The sequence below is a fragment of the Lichtheimia ornata genome (genome assembly GCF_029851405.1).
Source record: "Lichtheimia ornata isolate CBS 291.66 chromosome Unknown scaffold00006, whole genome shotgun sequence".
Taxonomy (NCBI): domain Eukaryota; kingdom Fungi; phylum Mucoromycota; class Mucoromycetes; order Mucorales; family Lichtheimiaceae; genus Lichtheimia; species Lichtheimia ornata.
The window spans coordinates 606130-616449 of record NW_026695326.1 but is presented as its reverse complement, the minus strand read 5'-3'; the positions used below and the strand labels follow the sequence as shown (position 1 = coordinate 616449).

General features: G+C 43.4%; 4 protein-coding genes across 4 annotated transcripts; 1 reads left to right on the top strand and 3 right to left on the bottom strand.

Moving 5' to 3' along the window:
• Positions 1-976: 976 nt before the first annotated feature.
• On the bottom strand, positions 977-2242 carry O0I10_002377 (uncharacterized protein; the record flags this gene model as incomplete). Its single annotated transcript, XM_058482460.1, has 3 exons — positions 977-1191; positions 1254-1285; positions 2142-2242. The coding sequence occupies 3 exons, from the start codon at positions 2240-2242 to the stop codon at positions 977-979; spliced, it is 348 nt and encodes a 115-aa protein (XP_058346958.1).
• A 1643-nt stretch (positions 2243-3885) lies between these two features.
• Positions 3886-5604, bottom strand: O0I10_002376 (uncharacterized protein; the record flags this gene model as incomplete). Its single annotated transcript, XM_058482459.1, has 4 exons — positions 3886-4064; positions 4137-5110; positions 5175-5452; positions 5515-5604. The coding sequence occupies 4 exons, from the start codon at positions 5602-5604 to the stop codon at positions 3886-3888; spliced, it is 1521 nt and encodes a 506-aa protein (XP_058346957.1).
• A 691-nt stretch (positions 5605-6295) lies between these two features.
• Positions 6296-7484, top strand: O0I10_002375 (uncharacterized protein; the record flags this gene model as incomplete). The annotated part of the gene is made up of 6 exons (XM_058482458.1): positions 6296-6625; positions 6690-6858; positions 6913-7003; positions 7056-7218; positions 7270-7355; positions 7424-7484. The coding sequence occupies 6 exons, from the start codon at positions 6296-6298 to the stop codon at positions 7482-7484; spliced, it is 900 nt and encodes a 299-aa protein (XP_058346956.1).
• Positions 7485-7774: 290 nt separating this feature from the next.
• O0I10_002374 (uncharacterized protein) lies at positions 7775-10134 on the bottom strand (the record flags this gene model as incomplete). The annotated part of the gene is made up of 11 exons (XM_058482457.1): positions 7775-7832; positions 7897-8065; positions 8129-8497; positions 8566-8597; positions 8640-8718; positions 8773-9072; positions 9132-9195; positions 9252-9361; positions 9423-9705; positions 9771-9847; positions 9903-10134. The coding sequence occupies 11 exons, from the start codon at positions 10132-10134 to the stop codon at positions 7775-7777; spliced, it is 1773 nt and encodes a 590-aa protein (XP_058346955.1).
• Positions 10135-10320: the final 186 nt, after the last annotated feature.

Below are 10320 nucleotides of genomic sequence, written 5' to 3'. Positions count from 1 at the left end.
CTTGGCCAACTGCACCTTGGGTGCCAGTTTCATGATCAAGCTTGCCAATCCCAGATTTCGCAATGTCGCTACCAGCCAAACTGGATCCGGAGGTCGACCTCTTCGACGACGACGACCAAAAAAATATTTTTTGGGCTAGTTGCGACATTGAACGTGAAACTTTCACACAAGGTGCTGTTGGCCAAGACGAGCACATTGCTCTAATAAAAACCTCACGTTTCATTGTAAAGTTTGGAGATACAGGCTCCTTTATGTTTGTAAGCGTGATGCTATATGACAAGTGGTCTTTGTTTAATGTAAAGTAGCTAGACCCTGACAGAGCAAAAGATGCAGAGGCTCGTGTTGTGTAACACAGCTACATTTGCATGAATGAAAGGGTCAATGTATAATTACTTTATGGATCATCTAGGAACAGGCATGTATTGCTAGCTAACGGCCACTTTTATCCAATCATCATTGTTGCGAGATCCACTTCTTGGGAACGATGCCCCTGCTCCAGACATTCATTTCCATGATCAAAGTAGGTTGATCCGAGCTGATTTGACTGAGCTACGGTCAAAGAGAGATTACATCACTCTGGACATAGAGCACGCTCGATGTAGCTCAACCGATGTAATCTTGTGTGAGCGTAACTCAACCAAATCAGCTCGGATCAACCTACTTTAATCATGGAAATGAATGTCTAGAGCAGGAGCATCGTCCACCTACAATAGAATGCACAAAAGTTGGGAATGCACAAAAATGGCTATTAGCTGCCAATGTATGACCTGAAAATGAGGGTTGCGTACCTATCATGCATTGTCCCTGAAGTCCTGACTTTTTAGCTGAGTTACCCAAAGAGATCCTTCTGCATCTTTTGCTCTGCCAGGGTCCACCTACTTGACAATGAACAAAGACCACTCTTCATATAGCATCACGCTTACAAACATAAAGGCGCCTGTATCTCCAAACTTTACAATCAAACGTGGGGTTTTTATTAGAGCAATGTGCTCGACTTGGCCAACTGCACCTTGGGTGCCAGTTTCATGATCAAGCTTGCCAATCCCAGATTTCGCAATGTCGCCACCAGCCAAACTGGATCCGGAGGTCGACCTCTTCGACGACGACGACCAAAAAATATTTTTTGGGCTAGTTGCGACATTGAACGTGAAACTTCCACACAAGCTGCTGTTGGCCAAGACGAGCACATTGCTTTAATAAAAACCTCACGTTTCATTGTAAAGTTTGGAGATACAGGCACGTTTATGTTTTACCTATGCTGTAAGCGTGATGGAGTTGCTTTTTCCTAGTGATGGTGTCGGCTGCATTAAATGAAAGATGAAGAGCTGAGTGAAACGGCACGTGGTGGTTACACAGACATGTCCTTGACAGGTTGCTACACAAATGGATGATGATGATGATGATGATGATGATGATTGCCTTTTGTGAAGGTACGTAAGTAAACAGCATCCAATAATGAAGGTGTGTCAAGGTATGCATCACATTTGCATGTAGAAGAAAGTCGAGCTGCATAAACCAATTTGTATATGTAAAAAGATACATATACATATTGAATGAGTCACTCATCCTGAAACTCAATGGAGGGATCTCTTCACTTTTTCTCTTCTCAAGCTCATCCCACTTCCCACTCCTCCTTATTGTATCGCAAAAGTCATGTACTTCTTAACCGGACCACCTTTATTATTCCATCTTCGAAGCAATAGTATGTAATCCACAAGCTAGCAACCTCCAACAAGCGTGTAATAAATAAACAATGCTTTATTTCATCTAGCTATCTTGCTATGTACTGTACATTGCCACCGCCATCGTCGTAGTCGTCCTCTGTCATCATTCCTACTCGTACTCGTCACCAGTCGTCAATCTCATCCGTCACACCAAACATCCAAAAATACACAAGTTGAAAAGAATGGGATCTTGCAGGCTTCCTTTTGAATCTCGTTGTCGTCATCATTGTCACTGTTGTAGATGGGGTGATCACCGTAATCGTCATTGTTGTGAATGTGGTAATCATCGTAATCGCCGTCTCTACAAATAAGAAAGCAGGCAAGTTAGACCATCTGGTACCGGGAATGATGACGATTTGGTATACCGTTAGGCGATCCTCTCTAAGGAAGAAAGCATATCCGAAGGAATTCACAAACCAAATCACCACCGTACGAGCAACGTCGGGCGATCCCTTGTTCTTGAGAAGGCACTGCACGAATCTCGCAAGGCCAGTTCGATCCATGGCAAGGAAGGACATCACTTACGTAGAGTCCAGGCTCATAGTTGTTCTCATTCATCCTCTCCAAAGAAAGAATGATCCCCAATCCTTCCAATCATTTCCCACCTCATGAAAAGAAATCCTCAAAGGAAAAGAACGAGCCTATCACGAGAAGAGCGTGTTGGTTAAACGCATTCACAAGCTGTTGCAAATCCCCTTTACCTCAACACGGTGACCATGCTCTTCCAAAAATCCATCGTCATCGACCCATCCTCAACTCAACGCAGGCCTATAGAGCCCTGGACGCGTTCCAAGAAGCTTTTCCAGCACACTTGACTAGTGCAGAGCGACGCAGCGGCCACTTGATACAGGCTGGGACTTGAACCCAAAGAGATGATGATGATGCCCCAAGTTGCATTGCCTGACCAAAGAAAGCTATTCAATTCATTATTAGCACACACGTACAATAAACACCCTTTTCATTGTTTGTTTCATTGTACTTGCCTTTTCCATATACACAAAGACCCGTTGTTGTTGGTTACTGGAAACCGAAAACCATGGTGTAGAATAGTTCAGCTGAAACAAAACGCCAAACCAGCCAACGTCTTGAAACCAAACTTGCTCTCTATACAAGCTAACACGTCAATGGAACCGGTTCGGCTGCAACATTGGACCCTGAATGTACCTGTTGACACCAAGCGTAAGGCGGGAATAGCAACGGACAAGAGGAAGCAACGATATCGCCATGGCAACCACCAACCACCCACCACGCTCATTCTTCAGCTAACTCCCTGACAATGCATGTTCAGAACTACATTAACACCTCACGGCCAACAAGAGCACTTTTTTATAATACATCACCTTGATCGAGATGTCGTCAATGGAATAAAAGCAGAGGAGTGAGAAAGAGAAGAGAAGCGTTGTCTCAAGTCGTGGAGCTGCTGTCCCTCAAGTTTAAATCCCCCTACTGCTATTACACTGAGGCCACTCAATGACCCCATCCACACACCATCCACCCATCGTCATCATCACCCTCACGATAGACAATAGGTACACGTAAATAAAATGATCCTCACGTATAGCAAAAGGGTATGTGTGCCATTTTACACTTTACATGATAATGATGATCCAACAACAGCCATTACCTTACTACCAGGTTAGCTCGAATCATGAAAGTTAAATGATGGGCATGCTGGGCTGGAGCAAGACAATCGTTCGTATGCATTGGATTGGACAACAAAGGTGAATGGGAGGTATGGGCTATTAGCTGGCAGTTTACAAATAACTTTGCAAAATGATTCTTCTGATATTGGATGATGTTTCTGTGTTTGAGCGTTTTTCAGTCAAATCTCATCGGATCAAGACAATTGAAAGATCAAAATATTGGAAGGGGTAGGAGCATCGCTCCTGTAGAGTGGGATGCATAAAAGTTGAGAGTAGGAGGGTCAACCACCCAACTCACGATGACATGGATGAGTAGCAAATGCATAAGATTTCTATGAGAGCCGTTCAAACGCCTATGCGAGGAAGCAACACTTATTATTGTGGCTATCAGCTACATAAACAATCCCCCATGCATCTCATTTTACTATACAATCCACAAACCATAAATACACACAAGAATATTAGACGTCCTTTTTGCTCTATAAGGATGATGATGATGATGATATGTGCGAGTTTAATTAATAGTCGGATGAAGTATGTTCACTGCCTGCTCCTGATTTTGAAAAAAGCATGTCTAAGATACCCATGGCTTGGGTCAAGTCCTTCTGCAAGTCGATTTCCCGATTAACCTTGAATGCAAGTTGTCCTAATAAGCCGTCGATCAGCGGTGATTGACCCACTACCGGTGTATAGATATCTATGTATGATTGTTGTCAGTAACAGAAAAAAGAGCCATCACACACATCCTCTTTTTTATATCCAAGCTTACCAAGTAAAACATCTGCAACATCCACAAGCAAAGGAGTATATCGTGGTTGATTAATGTGTCGTATCAGGAAGCTGACCAGCGGCTCCAAACCCACGTCGTCTCTTCCAGAGAGAGCCGACTCAAGACCATCTCGATGGATCAATTCCTGTAACATGGCAGCAGTGACATTGGTGTTGCGCAAACGGAGCACTTCATCAAGTGCATTATGGTATTCAAAGCTCTTGAGGTACTTGTCGTATTGGTTGAGTCTTGTTTTACGTGTGCGCTCAACAACAAAGGCATCTTGTTCAGGTACGCTTGATTTGCCACGCATGAAGTACTTGTAAGCACCGCTGCGTAATTGTTCTTGTTTCCGGGATTTGGCAGCTTTCTCTTCACTATTGACTTGTCGCTTACGGATCGATAAGTAGCCATTGGCCATACCAGCGACAAGATGTGTATCATCTGGTGACATGGCGACGCTCATGATAGGAGCCGAATATTTGATGCTGTGAACAACCTTGTAATCTTGTACATTGAAAATCTTGACGTGATGATCGAGAGATCCCGTAAGCAAGCGTGATGCCGAGCCATCAAAGCACATGCTGGTAATTGTCTTTTGATGACTGCTGACAGTGTGCATACATCGACCACCGGCAAGCAAATCCCATACTTTGAGTGTTGGTCCACCAGCAGAAACGACCGCATTACCACTAGGATACATAAGCAATGATTCCACAGGAGCGCCATGCTGCATCGTCATAACACATTGATTTTGTCGAGTATCCCACAATCGTACGGTTTGGTCATAGGAACCCGTCAAGATCAAGTTGGGATTGTCGTCACTCACAACACCTGCACGCACATAATCTTCGTGATCCTCGAATACGTTGACACTGGTTTCTGATGGTATATCCCACAATCGCACCGTTCGATCATCTGATGCTGAAAGAATATGCGTCTTGTCGTTGGAGAATCGCGTAACATGTACAGGCCTTTTATAGATATCCCATTGATTAATACCTTATCCCCCATATAATCCTTCCATTCAATACATACAATGAATGTCCTCGGAATGTTCTCAGAATAGCACGTGAATTGACATCAAACATTTGAACGAGACCAGTGCCATCACCAGCTACAACGAGCTTTCCATCCTGTCGAAAAGAACCGGAATATGCAATATCCTTGAACCGTGAAATCGTCTTCTTTGGTGAATGTGTCTTTGAAGAATAGATTTGAACACGTGCCGAAGACGATACAGCAAAGTCGTATGGTGCAGCAGGTGAAAAATAGATCGAGGTGACAGGACCATACTCCTTGATCGAGATTGGATTCTATTCATAACAAGAGTCAGCGAATTTGGACCCATTGGGTACGATCGCTTCCTGATCCATACCTTGAATCGTCGCCAATACTTGGCTTCTGGTGTGTCTCGAAAGAGAATGCGAGGATTTTGTTTGACAGCGAGCTTTTGGTGGTCGCTCATTGTAGATCAGTGGTTAAACAAAGAAGGAAAGCTGAGACAAGAAAAAAGCGGTGTCACTACTCCACCGAAAAATTTGGTTGCTCGGCTATGTAACGCTGCTCAAAATTATGCATCTTCCGTTGCTAAGCATCCGTTGTCATGGCATTTTTATTTACACAATCACCTATATCGAATATGATAAAATACCTCTGTCGTTCACAACGTATTGCCGTGTTGATATCTTGCCCCACTTGGCACTGCTGCAGTATCATAGACACCACTAGATGACTATTCTTGGAAGTAATTGAAGGATGATAAGGCTATCACGGATCATTCTTTCTCTCTTTCTTATAACAATGAGTAGCATGCAGCTTAGTGATATGAACCTTCGTCTCTACCCTTGTCTCGCAAGTGGATATGATGGTAGTTGTGGTAGTGAATGATTTTGATTGTTGGTGTATGTCATAATTGCACTCACAATCGGCATCTTTATTATAATGAATGCATTCTACAACATCCTTCATCATGAATACAAAGAAAATGCCATTGTCAACAAGGAGGAAGGGGATGTAATTGTCATGTGGCTTGATCATCATTTGTTGCCAAATCAAGAAGTGTGGGACAAGGGATCATCATGCTGCGACGAATTTGAATGTGCTACGGCTGAATTTGCTCCGAAAGGGACCTACCTCTCTCTCTCTCTCTCTTTACAATGAACCAACAAAGAAAACGAGCTCGGCAGCGCTATTCAGCCCTTGTTAGTCAACCCACCGTCATCCCTGATGTCTATGGAAACAAGAGAAGAGCTACTGAAGCAGTCAGACGGCAATTGGAAAAGGACAATGATAGCGAATTCGACCATTTCGACATTGAGGATTGGCCCATCATGTCAGACACTGCAGCTGCTGCGCAATTGCTCATTGAACAAGCCATTGCACCCAAACACAAAGGATCCGAGTCTGCTCGCCGTATTCCAAGGATCTGCTTAGTGCATCAAATTTATGCAATATTGTCGGACAATACGACCGTTGATCGTGAAGTGGTAAATGCCCATCATGCAGAGAGGGAAAAGTATCACATGACCTCGCTTACACTCATGCAATTAGCAACAATTGGCCATTGAAGGTTCATGGAGAAAGTTTCATGTCACTGGGACGATGGATGATGAGTTGATTCTTATGCGCACTGAAGACTACTTGGCTACCATTGATGAAGCTAAACAAGAATGCATGGTTGATAAAGAACATGAGAAAGGCTTGTGCCCTGAAACTTTTGGTACGTAAGATGCAATGATTTTTGATCGAATTACTCTAATCTCTTGCTATATAGATCGCTTCAAAGATCTCATCAAAGATGCAAAGTATCCTGAAGTCACCATCAAACGCTCATCCCTGGAGGATTTTACAGATAATGAAATCAGGTAAGTTGACGTGTAACTCGCAATGTGCATAATACCAATGATTTTATTTTAGCCAGTTGATACGATATCATATCATTCTTCCACACACGACGATCCCAAACACCTATTGGTTTGCTGTGCGACGTAATGGCATGTTCATGTCGTATCTCCGGAAAGGAAGAAGCGAGATAATACGTGCACTCAAGAAACGGATGACCAAGGACATGATGGAAAAGGTAATAAGAATGGCATGAGCAAGGTTACAATTTGACTCACAACGTTTACAGCAAATCAAGGAAAAGAAGCTCAATTTAACGGTGCTAAGTCATTCGTTTATATTGCGTGATTTGGTTGGTAGTGGTCGTGTTGAAAGGTACGAGTCCCATATGGATAAAGGGGTTATGAGCGACATCCACTGATGCATTACTATACTCCACACAGGCACAAGACACCAATGGGTGATTTAATTCGGCTGACCAAGAAGGGTGAACGATCGCTTTGAGTTACTTGGATATATACCAACCGATGCCCCATCCACTGCTCATTAAGGAAACAAGACAACCTTCGCCAGTAGCAGCAAATCCATGCAACAATTGTCATCCGTTGAATGACCAAGATGCAAGTTGGATACACATTTTGAGAATAAGGATACATAGAATTACCTTTTGCTTGTAGCTGTTTGCTTTATTTTAGTATAATGACATTTACTGTACTATAAACACCTCATGGAGTATGGAGTCGATATTGCTAATTGCTACTTGTTGTGTATGTATACGTGTGCTATCAAAAGCCTCAATGTTTCCTCAATTTCTCAAGACGTGATGATGCTTGTGGATAATCTTGTGTGAATCTAGTAGACGTGATAAGAATGAGTACCCATTTCACTATGACCTCTCTCCTTTGATTTTACATACCTGACTTGTGCCTTCGTAGCTTCGACGTAGGAGATTGCATGTTGTAATTCAGCCTCTGTACGTGCGAGATCAATTGCCGTTTCATAATAGCGTAACGCTTCTTCTGGTTCTCCTTGTTCAAGCAACATTTGTGCAAGCGACGCTACTGCTGCATCACACGCGGGATCCACTAATGTATGCGTACATAAGTTTGGTGATTCACACACACTCCACTAGTAATAATCGCACATACCATCCAAGGCCTTTTTGCACAAGTCAATTGCTTGCTTAACATCTCCCACCGATTGATACATAAGCATGGCCTTGTTCACGTAGGGTAATGGACTACTTGAGTCGAGTTCGATCGCTTTGGTAAACATCTCCAACGCTTCGGGTAGCTTTTGCTGATCAGCAAGCAATTCACCATAATAGTTGTGTAGATCCGATGAATGTGGAAAGAGAGTCAATGCACGGTTGAATGTCGCTGTCGATGCATCCGTTGATCCGCTCTTGTATTGTGCCACGCCCAATTGGATATATGCATAAACAAACGTGTCATCAAGCTTGATGCTTTCACTGTAATCCTTGGCTGCATCCTCAAATTTGCCGCAAATGAAATTGACTTTAGAAGAATCCATGTCAGCCAACATTCACTATCCATTTGTTGCACACCACCATCGCATCACTTACTCTGACCACTATATGCTCCTTTTTTCAGCATGCTATTCATCATAATGGAAACACACAACAAAGAAATCACTTACCGATGATAGTAAATATCCGGGTTGGAAGCACTTATGGATAATGCCTCGTCAAATTGTTTGAAGGCCTCAGGTACGTTGCCTAGTAGTAGTAGTACATCAGCCATCAGATGCCATTTCTTCCAAAAGCACATACCTTGCTCCATATACACGCTCGATCGTTTGATATAGCTTTGCACATATTTGGGATCGATGTCAATAGATCGGTTAAAGCACGTGAGAGCACCTTCCGTGTCGCCTTTCAAGAACAAGAACGTTCCCTTAATGTTGAGCGCATGTGCAAGATAGGCCTCGGAGCACCCAGCGTCAATGGCTCGTTCACACGCCTTGAGTGCTTCCTCGTAGCGCTTGTGTTTCATGGCGTCACATGTCTTTGAATAATACCCATCCGCCGTTTCCTCGTTAGGTGATGCCACTGCCAAAGGACGAGATGCATCTAATCCACCATCCTTTAATCGAATATCCTCTACTTGCCCAATAGAATGTCATACATACCAGGACGAAATGAATCAAAGTAAGCACCCACAAAAGCTGAAGAGGGTAATTTTGGATTCTTTGTCTAAAAGATCAATGAGTCAATACGTATGTTGTTGGCGCCATGTTGTTCAATTTTACCTTGATCAACTCGGCAGCTTTAGCAGCAGACACCCTTTTGAGTAGGCTTTCCATGGCTTTGGCAGCAGCTTCGTTTCTGAACCCATCCAATATACAAACACACGTGAAATCTAGAGCTCTCTATGTAAGCCCAAATGCGTTGATCCCATCCTCATTCAATGATGAACCTACCATACAACGCCGCCTCCAATTCTTCTTTCAATTCCAATGCATGTGCACGTCGATACACTGCTTTGATGTATAATGGATTCAAGGTGAGCGCTTTGTTGCAATCCTCAAGTACACGATCGGTCTCGCCCAAGTTGGCAAAGCAAGCAGCACGATTCGAGTAGTATACTGGATCCTCTTTGAATTCGAGTGCCTTGGTGTATAATGCCGCTGCACGATCCCAGTGTTTGGTTGTAAATTCGGTGTTGCCCTTTAGCTTGAGTGCATTGGCTGCTTCAGCACGTTGCTATATAGCATTGTTTATGCAACATGTTAGTATTCAATATCGGCAATCCAAGTGCTTTGTGTTACCTGTTCATTCAAGTTGGCTATGGCACTCGATGACATATCCTCATATCCAGTAGGTAACGGTGTTGTCGTCTTGTCAGCTATTTCAGGCGTTGAGCAAATCATACACATAGAAGGTTGTTATATGATACATACCAGCAGGAGCTTTGAACTTGCGATTGCCAGCAGGTGATCGTGGTCGTCGTCGACCGGAAGATATTGTCGAGTAATAGTAGTACGCGCCTGCAGCACCCACCAATCCGACACCAGCTGCAAGAGCACAATAAAACTTCCAATCTCGCTGATCAAAGAAACGCTTGACACGTTCAGTGGTTGAATGGGAAGGGGTTGTACGTGTGGGTTCTGATTCCATTGACGACATTGGCATTTCGGTGGTTGTGGAAAGTGGAAAGAGAAGTCGGCTGTGAATGTGAACCTTCCGAGTTGTATTACCCTCCCAAAAAGAGTAATCATGCACTGACCATTTATCGCCATATGACCATCCCCATGCACTTGCAACATGACATGCACATATAAATGTATACACGACCAATACTGATGATATATTTATATA